The sequence below is a fragment of the Accipiter gentilis genome, chromosome 5 (assembly GCF_929443795.1).
Source record: "Accipiter gentilis chromosome 5, bAccGen1.1, whole genome shotgun sequence".
In the NCBI taxonomy this organism is placed as follows: domain Eukaryota; kingdom Metazoa; phylum Chordata; class Aves; order Accipitriformes; family Accipitridae; genus Astur; species Astur gentilis.
In genome coordinates this window covers 9020214-9037389 of record NC_064884.1, presented here as the reverse complement: position 1 = coordinate 9037389, position 17176 = coordinate 9020214, and the positions used below count along the sequence as shown (strand labels likewise).

Genomic DNA, 17176 nt, shown 5'->3' with positions numbered 1-17176 from the left:
ATTCCCGCGCAGTGCGTTTTTTCTGTTTCTGACTGAAAACACACCAAACGCGTACGTACCAGAGGCGTGCGTCTCAGGAGACTCGGGGAGATGGCGGGGGGCACCTACGCGCCCAAGAATTAACGGCTTGCCTCAGCAGCGGGGATGGCGCGCGTCAGCCATTCCCATCCCCGAAAGGCATAGGGGAACGAGGCCAGACCCCAATTTTAAAGCTCAGAAGGCCCGAAGGAAGGCCCAAAGGTCGAGGGAACGGGCAGAGTCCCTCACCTGACAGCAGCGAACGCGGCGCGGGCACTCAGGGCGGGGCAGGGGTTTAACGCCCGCACCGTTAACACCTCTCGGGCCTCGCGTCGGCAGCAGGGACGCCGCCACGCCGTGAAAGACACGCTGACCGCTCCTACGGCCCTCCCCGCACCGGGCGCTCGCCCGGCCGCCCGCCCGCAGCCCCCAGTGGCAGCCGAAGGGCGCCCGCCGAGCCGCCAGGGGGCGCCGTCTGGGGGCACGGGCGAACCGCTTGGGGGTGTGGGACCCCCGGCTGCGCCGGGCGCTCACCTTCCTCCCGCTGCGGCGGGGAGTCCCTTTCCCCTGGCGCTGCCGAAGCGGAGCGGCGTGGCCAGGGGCGGGTGGACAGACGGACAGACTAACTGACGGACCGACCGGCTGCCGCTCCGCTCCCCGCCTCGCTGCCGGCGGCGCGTCCCGTTACTCCGGCAACGGCGCGCGCCGGCGCTGCGCGAGGTCGGAGGGGACGGGGCGGGGCCAGGCCAGTAGGAAGAGGCGGCAAGATGGCGTCTACGGCAGCCGGGAAGCAGCGGATCCCCAAAGTGGCGAAGGTGCTCGGGGGGAGGCGGTGGCGGGCCCGGGGGTGGGGAGGGTGGTCGGGGTGGCGTCCGCCCGCCCTCGCTGGGCCCCGGAGCAGCGCCAGGCGCCCTGGAGCAGCCTGGCCTCGGCCTCCGGAAAGCGGGTCAATGCGCCCGGTCAGCTTCGCGGTGGCATAGCCATGCCGAAACGCGGCGTGAGGGGATTTTTGCCTCTCCCCGTGCCGTGCCCCGGGCAGGAGCCGCGTAGGCTGGGGCTAGCGCTGGCCAGAAGGCTCTGTCCGCCCCCGGGGGCCTCCGCGTCCCTCTTCGGCAAATACCGAACCTAGCAAGCCACCGGCGTAAATTAGGCCGGAGTGGGGGGGATTTTTGCATCAGAAGGAGAAAACGTGAATCGAGCCCCCTTACTTTGCAGGTGAAAAATAAAGCACCTGCAGAAGTTCAGATCACAGCAGAACAGCTTTTAAGAGAAGCAAAAGAGCGAGAGCTTGAACTTCTTCCACCGCCTCCGCAACAGAAGATCACAGATGTTGAAGAGCTAAACGACTACAAACTCCGGAAGAGGAAGGTAAAGGGGGACACACACACCCCTAATCTTAATGCTCATGTAAAGCACTAACATTTTACTGTGCTTTAACTTAAATGAGACGGAGTCTGTATTACTTGTGGATTTTCCATATGAATAACAATTCTTGAAAAAACCCAATGTTTTCATAGAAAATGCTACTTCTGTGCAAAAATTGTAAGTTCAACAGGTGTCATTTAGCATAAAATGTGGTAGTACGCATCATCTCACATGTAAGCACGTTCAGTACATTCACAATGTTGCAAGGGTAAAACATACATGTTTTATATGCAGTTCCTTCATCAGCACTAGTATCTGGCCAGCATGACAGAACATAGAAAGCTTTACAGTAACACAGCTGTTTCTTCCACCTCAACTGTTTAAAAAAAAACCAAAACAAAAACGACATTGTGTTTGCAAGTGATATTTCTATTCTGTATAATTATGGTGTTACTTAGCACACTTTAGAACACAACTTTCTGCACTAATCATGGTTGTGTTTCTTTGTCTTGAAACTTGACCATTTTGCATGTGAGATTTCAGGTGTAATTTTTTCTTTTTTATTTAGAGGAATTGCTTTGCTTGTGCAAACTTATCTACAGTTTTGTTCTGCTTTTTCCTTTAATAATTGCTGTCCTGGATCAGCAAAGCAAGCATAGCCCTAACAGGGAACTTTAAATGTTTTCAGCACTCAGCAATTTTTCTTAGATACAGACAGCATAAACTAGGTGTATCATTCCCTGAAGCACATATGCATATGTTCAGCACTGGCAACTGTTGCAGTGCAACACAGCATCCCTGTACTCAGCCCTTAGTGGGTGTTCGTTTCCCTCCTTACTGTAGTGGCTAGGACTTCTCGTGAAGACTTTGGGCCTTACAGTGCTGGATGCTGGTGTACCTCACTCGAGCACACACAAAGCAAATGGAGTCAGATGATTAACACCACAGCACTGCAAAAACAATGCTTGATGTTAACCTTTTTTCATCTCTCATATGAATGGCAGTAGCAAGCCACCACATTAACTGTGTTAAACCATGTTTAGCCACAAGTTAAATACCAATAGCATTGATCCTGGCAATAGCCAAACACAAGACTGAAGGTGCTCTCACCATTGCACTGAGCAGTGAAATTTGACCAGCACAGTTGATGTCAGCATATTAAATCCCTGGAATGAGAATAAGGCATCTTGCTTTAAAAAAAAATTATTTAGAACAATGAAACACAAAGGTCAAAGTGAATAAACTCATGCTGGTGCACCCAAGTACATTCAGGGTTGTCTGCAATGACTGGTTCCATCTGTCCAGGTAATGTTGCTATTGAAACATTAAGCAGGAGATTAAAAGGAGAAAAAAAAAAAAAAAAGAATGTGAGATTTTAGTGCTGTCAGTTATTATTCCACCAGTTATTTCGGGTATCAGGTTGCAGGAACTTGAGTTTAGTCCTAATCTGTATGATGAACACCACTTCCATCTTCTCTGTTATGCAATTTTTAGAAAGCGTTGTATTGTGTATGTTTTGTTGCTACAACTGCATGGATGTGAGACATTTGGAATTTATTCAAATAATAATAGTATTCCATAAGCCATTTACAACAAGATTGGTCTGCACAGAGGGATTTCTTACAGAAATAATTTTCTCCTCAGACTTTTGAAGATAACATAAGAAAAAACAGGACTGTTATCAGTAACTGGATAAAGTATGCACAATGGGAGGAAAGCCTGAAAGAAATACAGAGGTAATTATGATGCAGCTGCAGACATATCTTATAAACCTTTTAAGACACACGTTGACAAACCATCAAAGTCTTGAGGCATGTTATATGTGCAACTTGCTTCTCTTTGCTTTCCAGAGCCCGTTCCATTTACGAGCGTGCTTTAGATGTAGACTACAGAAATGTCACACTCTGGCTGAAATATGCAGAAATGGAAATGAAGAACCGCCAGGTTAATCATGCCCGAAACATTTGGGATCGAGCCATTACCACCCTCCCCAGGGTGAACCAGTTCTGGTACGTTTGCAGAGAACGGAGCATTGCTTCTACCCCCAAAGACTACAGGTCATTTTTCTGTTTTGGTATCACGCAGAAGTGCATTGTTGTCTGTTTCTCCAAGTCTTCAACCTAGTCTGAAAAAAAGAGGAAGGCTTAAGTTTCGGAAAGGTTTTGTACTTTTCAAGTGGTAAGGGTATTGGGAGAGAAGGATATTTGTGTACCTGCATGCTGCCAATCACAGCAGTATCTATAGGCATTTCTGGGGTGCAAGTGGGGAACAAGTGAAGAAATCTCAGTAATGCTTTTACTAAGCACTCAAATCCTTGTAATTTATGCATTTACTTGTGATTGTAAAAACTTGATCTTGCTTTCCAAGGTATAAGTATACTTACATGGAAGAGATGTTGGGGAATGTTGCTGGATCACGTCAGGTGTTTGAACGGTGGATGGAGTGGCAACCAGAGGAGCAAGCTTGGCATTCTTACATTAACTTCGAGCTGAGATACAAGGAGGTGGACAGGGCGCGTACCATTTATGAGAGATATATCCTTTTTAGTGCATTACGACACCTGCCAAGGTTTAGGCCTACATTCTTCATTTCTATTCTGTCATCTGTTCTATCTCCAGTTATGTCCCTGTGCTCCTTTTTACTGTGGGGTGTTGGGAGTAAGCCACCATGCTGAGAGCCAGTAGTAGGTATTAAAAGCATGTTTAGTATATGCCTCCAAATTCAGTTACATGAATGTACATCCCACCACAACAGTGTATATTTAGACAGCGCTTATGCTTCCAGCTTTTTTGCCGTCGTCATTTGTTTCAGATTTCTCTTCCTTAAACTTCTCCCTAACCCTTGCTTTTTAACCCTTTTTAAATTTTCTTTAAGTTCTCAGTACAGCACAAAGGCTTTGCATGCTTAGAGCTGTTTTGTGCCTTCTTCCCGGCTGCATTTTTTGCATACACCATCCTTGGGAGTTGTTTCATATAGTCTATGACCTTGTAGTCACTGGGAAGAATGCAATTTGAAATGTCCAGTTCGGCTGCCACTGTTTCTTTAACAGAGCTCTACTTGTTATTGTTCATCCTGATGTTAAGAACTGGATCAAGTATGCCCGCTTTGAAGAGAAGCACAGTTATTTTGCTCACGCAAGGAAAGTATACGAGAGGGCAGTAGAGTTCTTTGGAGAAGAGCACATGGATGAGCACTTGTACGTGGCTTTTGCAAAATTTGAGGAGAATCAGAAAGAAGTAAGACCTTCTTAATAATACATCAGACTAATACCAACCACCCCCACAAGATTTCTTCTTGAATATCAAACTCGAGGCCACTTAACATTCGCTGCAATACTTGTGTCTTTCAGCACCTTATGAGATACTGTTGTTGTAGTCTGAGTTAAGGAGACAACTCTTTGCTTAGCTTCTGTTTGCCTTTTGGCAACATCAAGGAACTATGTTCTAAGAAAGGTGGGCACCAAACCTGCCAAGCCTGAGAATAGTGTCATCGGATCAAATACATATCCTCAGATTTGTAAGTTTCTGAGAGGTTGTAGGCCTGCATGATAAAAAACTGATTTAGCCATGTTTCTCCCAGGCAGTCTCTTTAAAGTGCCCAGGCCATTAAGGAATTGAAAATATTCTGTGAACCCCAAAACCACCACCTCTTAAAAATATTCCAAACCTGTAGATGAATAAGAGATGGTCAGTTTTGGTATTTACAGAATTTCCCTCCCCCCTGCCCAAAGTTTACTCTTCAGGGAGATCTGTGTTAGTCCTGTCCTAAAACAATCATTTACACTGAGATACTCTTATGCTTCTGTGTTCTATTAAATATTGCCAAAAGCTCATTGAGAAATTGTGGAGGAGAACAGAAACTGCTTTGTAAGTGTTATTCACATGATATTTAATATTTTCAGTTTGAAAGGGTAAGGGTGATCTACAAGTATGCCTTGGACAGAATTCCAAAACAGGAGGCCCAAAATCTCTTCAAGAATTATACCATCTTTGAGAAGAAGTTTGGAGACAGGAGGGGAATTGAAGACATCATTGTCAGCAAGAGGAGATTCCAGTATGAAGAGGAAGTGAAGGTATGTATTACAAATATTCTCTGGGCTCACCATACATCCAGCTGCTGCTTAAGTTACATGAGTGTCTCCTGATATGAAGGCTGATGAGTTTTATGTTACCCTTGATACTCAGTCCAAGAAAATACCAAGAAAACGCTGTTCTTTTTGGTGACAGAATTCCATCCATGGGGGAGAAAACGATACTTGTATTCACTGCTTTTTTGTTTCTGCATTCTCATGTAGATTGTGGAGCCCAATTTTTTTATTGCACTCAGAGCTCTGTACCCTTCACAGTCATCTTAGGGGATGATGCAGTTCAGCTTGTAACTTACTTCTTCACTTTTGTTATGCAGTAACCGTCACAGGACACCTCACATGTATAAATACCTTTTTTGTGAGAAAACAGGTGTACTACGCCTTTCTACGATTCACTGAATACTGCATATTTCATCATTTCTTCTTCCCCTTATCACAGTTTGGTTTGTTTGCCTTCACTTAAAGAATGTTTGTAGGTAAAAAATAAAGAAATAAATGCACTTTAACCCACAAGCTCTAGCTTAAGCATACCTGAGACTGACAGTTTTCATTGATATGCTGATGATCTATTTTAAAGGAGAAATTCTGAATAAAAACTCTTAAGTAAAGGAACAGGGTCTGTTATTTGTAGTTACTGAAGTTTCTTTCCCATTTCCCTGCTCCCATCTTTCTGGAAGGCAAATCCACATAATTATGATGCCTGGTTTGACTACCTGAGGTTAGTTGAAAGTGACACGGATGCCGAGACTGTCCGAGAAGTGTATGAAAGAGCCATCGCCAATGTTCCCCCAATTCAAGAGAAAAGACACTGGAAAAGATACATCTATCTTTGGATTAACTATGCATTGTACGAAGAGCTGGAGGCAAAGGCAAGTAGTAAGAACTCAGGTTTTTTTCTTTCCTTTCCAAGCATTTTCCTTATATTAAATACTACATTTATTTTAATAAGAAAAATAGAGAACTAAAAGTACTGTCTTACTTGTTTTGTGTAACTAGCTACAGGATTTGCTATTTAAATACAGGGTTTTTTCCCTCCTATGCATAGAGAAAGAAAATATTTCAGTTTCACCCCAATTCATCCAGAAACCCACTGATAATAAAAGCAGAAGTAGGTCTTTCTAGCCCCATCTGAATTGCCTGTTCCAGGCTGTTATGTGAACTTGGGAAATAGTTTTATGTTTAACAAAACTATTTGTGAAGTTGTTCTGTGAAGCAGTCAGATTCTTGCTACCATGGCTGCCTGAGGCTGTACAAGTATGTCTTCTGTTATCAGTCATGTAACATTATAGCTACACTTTTTTGTAAGATTGTAATGCAGTATACCTATTCACTGTTAGAGGAGAAAAGGCTTTTTTTCCCCCAGAACGGGGACACTTCTGGCTTTATTGTCAAATTCTTAGTGTTGAGTCTTGTTTTGGGAAGATGACTTTTACTGATTCTCAGAAGTTACCATCTTTGAATTGCACACACTAAGTAGATAAATACATTTATATCTTAAGCATATATGATTCTAAACAACTTAACAATACTGTTCTGCAATTTTGCAGTCATTGCATGATTCAAAATACAGTGTAATTTTAGCAGCAAACAAAGTATTTAATTTTACCTATTCTTACAGGATGCAGAGCGAACCAGACAAGTGTATCAGGCATGTATCGAGCTCATTCCCCACAAGAAGGTATGGTTCCTCCAATGGTTTTTACTGAGTCTTGGATTAAAATTCCCAAGATAAGATCCTTTAGTTCCACACACACCCCCCACACCCCCCAAGGTTCAGGCATCTAAACAGCTCCAAATGGCTACTAGCACATTCATGAAGACTCTGCTCAGGACTTTAAATACCCCTTCCAGTTTCTCATGATGCCCATCTTCCAAAATTGATGAGATTTTTTTTCAAGCTAAGGTGTTAGGTGGCTGTAATCTGCATCATCAATGTGAAATAGCAGGCCACACACTGATGTCAGATTTCCTCATACAGATGGGATGCAAGGGTTTCTCCAGTATTTTCAAATTATTAAGCATGCTCTAAGAAGCTGAAATAACACATGGTCAGAGGGTAGTCTAGTACTATTAAGCAGCAGGGAAGAACTCTTACCTCTTCTTTTTCTATTTGTGTTCTTTCTCAGGTTGGTCCTTTTATAGCTGCTCTCAGCCCTAGTTACTTGTAATTCCTGCAGGATACTTGTTGCTCACTTTTATGTGGGGTTACCGCCTTTTATAGCAACCGTTTCTAATTCTCTAAGGGTCCTCCTTGAGGGAGGTGCATTTGATAAACCATCTTACAGGTGTGTATACCCCATTACAATTGGTCTTCAAGACTGATTTTTTGGTTTTGTGGTTTTTTTGCCAGTGAGCTTTAACTAAAATATCCACGTGGCCAAACCCTTAAAACAATTAATCAGCATTGCCTTGGGATGTCAAGAAATCTTAGTTCATGTACTTCCTTTTCTAGTTTGTCATTAATCATGTCACCTGAGTATCAACTGTGTAGATTAGGATTAACCTGTAATGAAGAGTTGGTTAGCTGTTAATTGATTCAGTGACAGCTGATATTTTACCAATCAATCGATTAGTTAGCAAGCTATTTTCTTTGTGAGAAGATTTCTGTTCTGGCCATTTTTGCTTTCATCCATTGTGGAGTATATTGTCCTGTTCTAGAAAGGTGGTTTTGGATTATGAACTCTCAACTTTTCAGCAGGAAAACACTGAGATCAAATGCAATTAACTGCAGTAGCAGTAACATCTTGTATAGACAGAATGATTATTTTTTTAAAGAACATATGCAGTATTTTTTACCAAGCTTCCAGCCTAAGCATGATGCTGTTCTTTTTCTTTCAGTTTACATTTGCCAAAATATGGCTGCTGTATGCACAATTTGAAATACGCCAGAAAAATCTTCCACTTGCCAGAAGAGCTTTGGTAAGCTTTTTTTAATTCCATAATTGATTTTACTAACTAACAAGGGAATGGCATTAAAAGATCTTAAATTGTCCTTTATAAGTTGCTGTTTTAATCCACTTAAGTAAAGCATCCGAGAAGTCTGCAGGGACTGGTATTTACTGTCATGTATGATTTAAAAAGAAGCGTAGCTTGATATGATGAATTAGCCACGGGCAGAAATGAATGCAGCTTTCTCGTTTCAGCTGACAAAACGCACATCTGAATGGAAGAGTACCCAAATCAGCTTAGTGCACTTGGAAATTTTTAACTGCTGCTGATTTGTTTAAATGATACTTGTGCTAACAATAGCATTTTAAAAAGTATTTTAAATAAATAGGAGTTTTTGACTCTCAGAAATTAAGACCTGCCGAATAGAACATTTGAGTCCCAGCTACCAGGTTGCTGATAGGAGCAATCATGGGGACTTTGGGCAGGCTCAGGAGCTTCTGTGTGAATTCACTATGTGAATGTCAGCATGTCAGAGAACAATGGAGTACATTTTAGCAGCAAAACGTTTTGAAGTGGAAAAACTTTCTTTCCCTTCAGTTCAGATACTCTAAATAAGCTCAGTGATAGCATTAGGAATTTTGAGAGAAAGCTAATGTTAGTAACAGTTGAGGTGGTTTGACTTTAAAGAGGAAACTGATGGGAGTTTCCTCCAAACCCATGGCACAGCTGTGATAAGAGCGTAAACATAAATGGCTTTCTGTAGCTGATACTGGACCAAGTCTGCCCCAATGTGCTAGTAAAGCTTTGTCTCTTGAGCTGGACTCCTGCCCGTGACCAGAAAAAATTGAAACGGAGGGGTTAAGTCCCTTGTGAGACTGTTATTGTCTCCCTGCAGGAGAAGACAACCATCTGTCCTGAAGCGTGCTGCTGTTTAGCTTGGCTTAAGATACCATCGCTCAACATCACCATAGTCACCAGTCAGCACCCTGCTTCTGGCTGCCTTTTTTTTTAAGGGGTAAATGTTATGATAGATTCTGGAAAGGGTGCTTTGGCCCATCCAGAAGTATAAAGTTTCCTCAGTTTCTTTTAGGCTTCTGTTTTGTTGGTCTTTTTCTCTGTTGTTTAATTTCTTTGACAGACTTTTTTTAGGTCACCTTTTTCTTATTCTGGAAACCAGATTTTGCTGCTGCAGCCATAATACTTGTTTGAACTGCACCCAGATTTGGCAAGCAGTTTCCTTCTTTCTTTTGCAATGAGTTGACTTTGAACCACCTCTTTGGCAGAAGCCTTGCTCCTGTCCTGAGGTGAGGGTCCTGCACTGTCACCATGCAGAAGAGAAGGTCCAGCCTCTGATGCTAGGGCTCTCATCAGCATGCAGTCAGCACCTTGCTCTGCCTTACTTCACTGGCTGCAGATAGTGTGTGGATTCTTTGTTTTCCCACGGTCTGAGAGATGCTGGGATTTGGATACAGGAGATCAGCTAAAGCCTATGCTGCTTAAGAAAATAGTAATGGGGGTGTGAGGGGGGAAGAACTGAGCATATTTTGAAATAGAAAAGGCATTTGTAGAGCTGGAGGGCCATAATGATGACCAAACTGATATTCCCAAGTGGTGGTTTCCTCCATTTTTACTAAGTACCAAGATAATCAATGTGCTGGAAAGTTGTGCAGAAGAATTGTAGTAAGGGAATTTGATCTCAAATTACTTAATTCGTGTTAGCTTGAGGGAACAAAGGTTGCAGTGCTTAATTAATAATACTTGTCTACAGAAGTGACTCAAACAGTGAAGCTCACTACATACCTGTCTCAGATATGCCTATTCTTAACTCTTGCTTTAAAAGATTCCTAAATTAAGATTCAGAGACTGCTTTCTCACAGCTTGGCACCATGGCTTAGGACAAACAGCTTTTTTGAGATGCTGAAGCGTATCAAAAAGGAAAAATTTTTTTAAAACATTATTCTTCATCTGTCCGTTACCATAAGTCAGCAGGCAGGGTGCGTGGACAATTCTCTATGCGATGATGAATAGTAGTGGTGGTCCAGGAGACAGTTTCTTTTGTTATAATTTGTTTTATAAGATACTTGGGAACTGCTTACCTGGAAGACTGGTACAGGCTGGTACTATGCTTTCTTCAGCTTTTGATGCAAGATGAAGTGTTCATTTGATGAACCAGGGTGAGTTTCAACTAATAACTTTGTGGGGAACCCATGTTATGTAAAAGCTTAACAAGTTAGAAGGTTTTCTGCTTTCAGAGTTTTTGTTGATGGATGCACACTCCTTTTGCATTTTGTTGGATTTCATACTGGCCCTGACCAGAGTCTTAAACTCTTCTCAAAAGTGAATTTTAGTTCAAATACTAGAGAGTAAACAGATGTTTAGAAAATAGAGTGGGTTTTTTTCCTTGCAAGATCTTTAAGTGGTTTTTCGTTTTTTTGCATAACAGGGGACATCTATAGGTAAATGTCCAAAAAACAAACTGTTTAAAGGTTATATTGAATTGGAGTTACAATTACGAGAATTTGATCGTTGCCGAAAGCTGTATGAAAAGTTCCTGGAGTTTGCACCGGAAAACTGCACATCATGGATTAAATTTGCTGAACTAGAGACCATTCTTGGCGATATTGATAGAGCCCGTGCAATATATGAGTTGGCTATTGGCCAGCCCCGGCTAGACATGCCAGAGGTAAGGAGGTAGATGAACTTTACAGTTGGCACAATTTTAAGGTATTTATTACAGAGTGTGGCTAATTAAAATGTAAATAATCTACCAGCTTGAACAGAACTGCTTACCGTAGTGGCTTAGCCCATGTCTCACTAATTTAGCATCTGTTTCTTAGCAGGGTATGCAGGACTATAAAACTCACGATAAAAGATGGAGGGAGAAGCATGCTTACAGGAGTAAGCTAAATGGATTATGTGCACAAGATTTGATATTGCTTAGTCGTAATCCTAGCCTGTACAGTCAATAAATACTCAGATCTCCAAAACTTTTTTCAGAGAAATTTCACATTTATCCATGCCTCTCTTCCCCCCCCCCCCCCCCCCCCCCCCCCCCCCCGCCAGTTTCTCCATCCCCCCACCCCCCATTATCTCAGTGTGCTATGAACATGAGAGACTTCTCTTTTGCAGGTTCTTTGGAAATCCTACATTGACTTTGAAATTGAGCAAGAAGAGTATGAGAAAACAAGAAATCTTTACCGTAGATTACTTCAGCGAACGCAGCATGTTAAGGTATGTCTGGGTATGCGGAATGCAGAATTGGTCTTGAATCTGGTCCGTGGTGGATGGAAAGCCTTGACTGCTTTGATTGTGTGGCTTTTTCAAATCAACAGTGAACCTAAGGTCGGTACCGTGTCTGTGCCATGAGAAGGGGAAAGAAATTTCTGAATTACATATAACAACTGGCATATCTTCCATGAAAGCCTTTGCAGAAGGTTTCTGAGCAGCCTTCCTCCTGTTTGAGTAGCTTTGGAATTTTAGTTGCAAAAACATTGCAAGGAAAAAGCAGTTGGTATTTTTCCAATGTAGTTTGATGCTGTCATTTGTCTAAATTCAGACGGATTTATCATGGCCCGAAACCACCACAAGAAATTTGTCAATGTGGCTTACGTGAATATTCTGTCTTGCCAAAATGAGGCAAATTTCATACATGTGAAACAAACATGAATTTTCTAGGTTTCTGCTTGTGAAAAAGTACTTTAGACTTGCATTGACATTTGGTTTTTTGGCTGCTTTGGGTTTTTTTAAACTGTCATTTAGCTATCAGGCTTCAGAATGGAGGTTTCAGCTTGGTTTTGATTTGCTTTCACCACAGGTATGGATCAGCTTTGCACAATTTGAGCTATCTGCAGGAAGGGAGGAGAGTTTGTCAAGGTGCCGGCAGATTTATGAAGAGGCTAATAAGGCAATGCGAAACTGTGAGGAGAAAGAGGAGAGAGTCATGCTTCTGGAATCCTGGAGAAACTTTGAAGAGGAGTTTGGAACTGAGACCACTAAAGAGAGGATAGATAAACTTATGCCTGAAAAAATAAAGAAGAGGAGAAAACTGCAGGCTGAAGATGGGGTAAGGGGAAAAATTGTGCAAGTAGTCACTTTGAATCTTTGGTGGCTTTATGCTGGGGTCTGGTACACAAAACAAAATCGGCTTTGATGGATGCTGTAAGTGCATACCAATTTTACTGCAGTAATTGAAAAAAAGCGTTGGCCTGAAATGTGCTGCTGGGCTCCTTGCTCTTCAGCAGGCTAGGTGGGCAGCTGATTCAGGGTGAAATACTCCTACCAAATTCTCAAGCTACCTTCACTTTAAACTTGTAGTGTAGACAAAACAGCTTTAGGTAGTACTGTGCAGATAGTGTTTGTTTCTTAACTTTGGGAAACTATAGCCAGGCTGTTCATCAAATCTGCCTGCTCATTGTGCACAGCAGAAGTAGTACTGTCTTACACTCATTCAGCTCATTGGTTTTAGCTGTTAGGGATGGTCTGACAGACATTGTTTTTAATTTTATCTCACTGTTATGCTTATTAGAAGCACCTTCTAATAGCTAACATTAACATGCAAATTAAACTTGCTTTGTGGTATTTTTTTTTTCCCTAGTCTGATGCTGGCTGGGAGGAATACTATGATTATATTTTCCCAGAAGATACTGCCAATCAGCCTAATCTCAAACTGCTTGCTATGGCTAAACTCTGGAAGAAACAGCAACAGGAGAGCGAAGCTGCAGAGATGGATCCAGACAAAGACATTGATGAAAGCCAGTCTTAATACATTGCCTTTCCTCGCCCCTTTTCTTGGGTATTGTACAGTATTTTCATTGGTGACAAATAAATGTATTTGAAGAGTTTTCCTATTATTGACTTGAGGTGGTTTTTGTTCGGGGAAAAAAAGCACTGTACTGGAGTGGATTCCTTTAATAGTCTGTTGATTTCCAGCAATTAAAAGGAAAGGTCATGGGGCAAGTGCAGGAGTCTGCAGCTATTACCAGTGATCTGAGAACTGGAAGAACTGGACGGCAGCTTTGGTATTAGCACAAAACCCACTGTTCTAAGGCTCCTACAAACTATCACAGTACTACTTAAGGATATTAAGATGCCGAGACAGCAGATTTACTTTTTTTACTGAGAGAGATGTCTCTAACTATTCCTGATTGATTTTTCCAGTAATTCTCTAAAATATGTATTGATCGTGAGGACGGTTGAAAACAATAAATCCTATTGACTGCAACCTGTTCAACTTCCTATCCAAGTAAGCTTTTATCCAGAAAACTGTTAGGGAGGGACAATAATAGAAGTTAATATACTGAAACTAGCCCTTAGAAGACAAATCTGTGGAAGTTAGTACCACACAGTCTGTGTTTTAATATTTGAATCTCTTGGCAGGATCTTTTGTAGTAAATAATCTATTGGGAAGTAAAGTAGAAGCAGCGTTAAGTAGGCTTCTCCATGTTGTTTATTTCATGGGAAAAAACATTGAGCCTAAGCTTGCTCATCTGCAAGTTCTTGGAGGGAAGGAGCCTTTCTGTCTGCTCGTGTGGGCTGGCTGCCCGGTTCGGGGGAGGTGGGGCAGCCTGCCTTTGTGGTGGGGAGGGAGACCTGGGGAGGGCAGGGATCGCTGCCCTGGGGCTCTGTCCGGTGGCTGGGGTCCTCATCCACCACAAAGAATGGTGGTTTAAAAAAAAAATAAAAAAAGTGAAAGTGTGCCACACTGACCAACAGAGCTATGAGCTGGGCCTTAAACAAAGCTGCTGTTGACTAAAGGCTGGGCAGTTACCACCACTCTGGCCACATGTGGCCTGTCCAGCTGTGTTCAGAGCAGCTGGTCAGCCCTGGGGCTGTCCCTTGCATTGGCCAGGCCTGCCTGCTGCTGGAAACACTTCCTTCCCTCTGCACCCTGCGTTCAGAAACCACATCCTCAGTCCTCACGGTCGTCGTCCTCCCTGGGCTGATGCTTTTGAGCGGCTCTGTTTTGCCTGGTGTGGGGAAGGGCAGCTGCGCAGGGGATGCGCCACAACACTGCCAGGGGAGACCTGGAAAGGTCAAGCTGGACTTTGTGGCCCTGGAGGGGTGGTTAGGGGCCCAGGTGGTCTTCCCCTTCATCCTGCCAGCGAGGGGAAGGGCTGGAGGAGGAGTGGAGGGAGTTGCAGGTCAGTCTGCTCATGCAGCTGGTGCCAATGAGAGCCATCAGGCTTTTATCACCAGAACCCTCTTGGGTGGGAGAGGTAGGATCCATGCAAGGGAGCTCTCCCTGGGGCTGGCCAGTCTGGGGAGAAGGCTTTAAACTGGGAATGAGGGGGCAGGAGGTGATGGCTGGAGGGGAGGGAGTAGTGGGCTGGGACAGGGTGTTGGGTGCTATGGCTAAGGGACCTCAAAGGCCAGGCGTGGGGACACCTACACCGAGGGTATGTCTGCAAGCAGGGGAGTGCCAAGATGGGGGAAGCTCCCACTCTTTTCTTGGGAAATCTGTAGAAGCGGGTGCCTGTCTGGAGTGCCTGGGACCGGTCCTGTTTGTGCAATGCTCTGCTCAGTCTGGTAAGTCCTTCTTGTCCCGTTTTGTCCCACGTTTGTTCATCTTGTTAACTTGGCTGGCTGACTGGCAAGAAAAAATTACTGGTGGGGACTGTCCTTGATCACTTGCTAATCGTTGTTCTTCAGAATTAAAAACACAGAGGTTTGGATTTTTAAGCCAGCTGTGTAAGTTTATATCTTCTATTTTAAAGCTTGACTATTGCGTGGTGTTTTTTTTTCCATAACAGTAGTGCAACCGATGGCTGTAATACAGCTGTGTGCTCGCACCAGTTATTCTTTCTTCCTAAATTCTCCTCAAATTCCTGCATGGTAAAGCAGTGCTGTTTCGTCATGGCAACTGAGTGGAGCACATTGACAGGATGAAAATCCAGCTTATTTAAGTTCATAGTGTCTCTAATGCCTCCTGGTCTTTAATTTTGCCAGCGTCTTGGTGGTTTGGGGGGAGGTTTTGTGGTGCTCATTTTTGTTGTTGCTGTTTGGGGTTTTTGTGTGTGTGTGTGTGTGTGTGTGTTGTTTGTTTGGGGGTTTGGTTGGTTGGTTTTTGGTACTGGGAGGCCGCAGTCGCAGTCCCGGTGCATCCCAGCAAGGGTGCACTGAGCTCCCCCCGCCGGGCACCAGGCGGCGGCAGAGCCGCTCCTGCCCGGGCTCGCTCCGCGCCTCGCCCGGGGAGCGGGGGGGACCTCGGGCGTCCCGGGGCTTCTGCGCATCCCGGAGCATCCTGCGAAACCGCGTTTGCCGTCTAGCGGGAGCAGCTGAAGAGGTAGCTTTTCTGCAGCAGTTTTTCCTTAAAATTGTGAATTGCTGCATGCCAGCAGAAACGTGAAGGCGTGTGCGTTACAAGGGAGACCGGGAGAGAGAGGGTCCACCGGGCAGTGGCAGATAAAGTCGAGTACAGCAGTGCTATAGTGAGGGCAGACTTATCTTGAGCCGTCTTCGCTGAAAGTTGGGGTGACGTTTGCTTTCATCTTAAAGACAAAAGTAGGAGTTGAATGAAGAACATCCAATAAAAATAGGAGCGAGCTCATCCTGACGCTAATGTAACAGTTAAAGCACTGGGTATTTCTAATCGTTTGGTCTCGTATGCAGTTTCGCTTTTCTCCTCAGTGTCTGAAAAAATCCTGGAAGAACACTGATAGGTTAAGTAGAAATTTTCTTCTGCTGGAGAAGGCATCAGGGAGAAGGGGTAGAAAAGGGTTGGGAGATGAGTGTCACGGGACTGTTTTTAGCCCAGGAATCATAACTTGTCTTTCTGGAGATTCCCGTCTCTCTCCTGGATTTCCAAGGTTAAAGACGTGTTTCCCTGAAGCACAGGGCCAGTGTCTGCTGGCACCCGCTGCACAGCACGAGTCCCTGTTCATGGTCCTTGGCTCCATCTCCCTAGCACAGATGTTGCCAAAATAGCGAGACCCGTCCGAGCCTTCTCCCCGCTGCGCATCCTTGTGTTTGCCCTGGAATGGCGAACACGTCAGCATCTCTGTCTTCTCACTCTGGGTTTTCCAGAGCTATTCTACATTTAGCTGTTCTGAATCTGGATCTCTGAGATCTGGTTTTGTTCGTTTAAACCCTGAAACACCTGCAACAAGGGATCTGGACTGACACGCTGAATGCTACACCTCTACTAGTGAAACTGTTCCACGCTTCAGAGCACTAAGGAGATGTACAGGTTTAATTGATTTCTCAGGTCACAGATGTGTTTCCACCTCATTTCTCTCCCTTCTCCCCCCCTGTTATAAGCTTATCTTGGAAAAGGCAAACAGGATGTTTTTATTCCATAAAAAGCTAAGCAAAATTTATCTGCTAGTGTAACTTTTGTACAGCCAAATGCTGCCATGGTCAAAGCATGTACTTCTGTCTGTCTTGGATGTTGTGCACAAACACAGGCATGACTGTACGTATCTAACTTCTCGCAAGCTTTATTAGAAATTGCTTTAAGATGTTCTCTATGCATAAACTCCATGTTTGTACAAATGGCTTGGTTACAGCAGGTTTTGACGTCTCTCGAGGCTTGATTACATCTAAGGCGGTGGAATAATGAGAAATGTGGGGGCTGCTACGCCAAGCTCGCGGTATCACAAACGTACAGCTGCAGCAGTCTGCCCGTGGTGCCGGTGTTTGCCTTTTTAGGCTCTTTCCCGTTTTCAGTCTCCTGAAGCTTCGGGGAGGGTTCCTGTGTGTTTCGTCCTTGTGGGTCTGGCACGGTGCTGGTCCTGCTGGGAGGTGTTGGCTGCGGTGGTGGCCCTGTGCTCGCACGGCCATAACCACCCCTGCAGAGCTCTGAGCAGTCCTCTCGGGGGA

General features: G+C 44.1%; 2 protein-coding genes across 3 annotated transcripts in view; one reads left to right on the top strand and one right to left on the bottom strand.

Moving 5' to 3' along the window:
- The window catches only part of CFAP61 (cilia and flagella associated protein 61), a 122394-nt gene extending 121762 nt beyond the window's left edge, over window positions 1-632 (bottom strand). For both annotated transcript variants that reach the window (XM_049801117.1, XM_049801116.1), the window contains exon 1: window positions 553-632. The gene's annotated coding sequence lies outside the window, so the exon portion shown is untranslated. The remainder of the gene's footprint in view (window positions 1-552) is intronic.
- A 57-nt stretch (window positions 633-689) lies between these two features.
- CRNKL1 (crooked neck pre-mRNA splicing factor 1) lies at window positions 690-13197 on the top strand. Its single transcript, XM_049801134.1, has 14 exons — window positions 690-833; window positions 1234-1386; window positions 3028-3119; window positions 3234-3392; window positions 3751-3917; window positions 4441-4619; window positions 5285-5455; window positions 6148-6339; window positions 7089-7148; window positions 8309-8389; window positions 10803-11042; window positions 11489-11590; window positions 12174-12422; window positions 12954-13197. Exons 1-14 carry the CDS (start codon window positions 786-788, stop codon window positions 13119-13121), a joined length of 2061 nt encoding a protein of 686 aa, XP_049657091.1. The 5' UTR covers window positions 690-785; the 3' UTR covers window positions 13122-13197.
- Window positions 13198-17176: the final 3979 nt, after the last annotated feature.

What these genes read in the sequence shown, in the direction of transcription:
- CRNKL1 (XM_049801134.1), top strand. Translation starts at nt 786, where the DNA reads ATGGCGTCTACGGCAGCCGGGAAGCAGCGGATCCCCAAAGTGGCGAAG. An exon ending in CCCAGGGTGAACCAGTTCTG is followed by an intron (nt 3,393 to 3,750) that starts GTACGTTTGCAG and finishes TTGCTTTCCAAG; the next exon opens with GTATAAGTATACTTACATGG. An exon ending in CACTTGCCAGAAGAGCTTTG is followed by an intron (nt 8,390 to 10,802) that starts GTAAGCTTTTTT and finishes TTTGCATAACAG; the next exon opens with GGGACATCTATAGGTAAATG.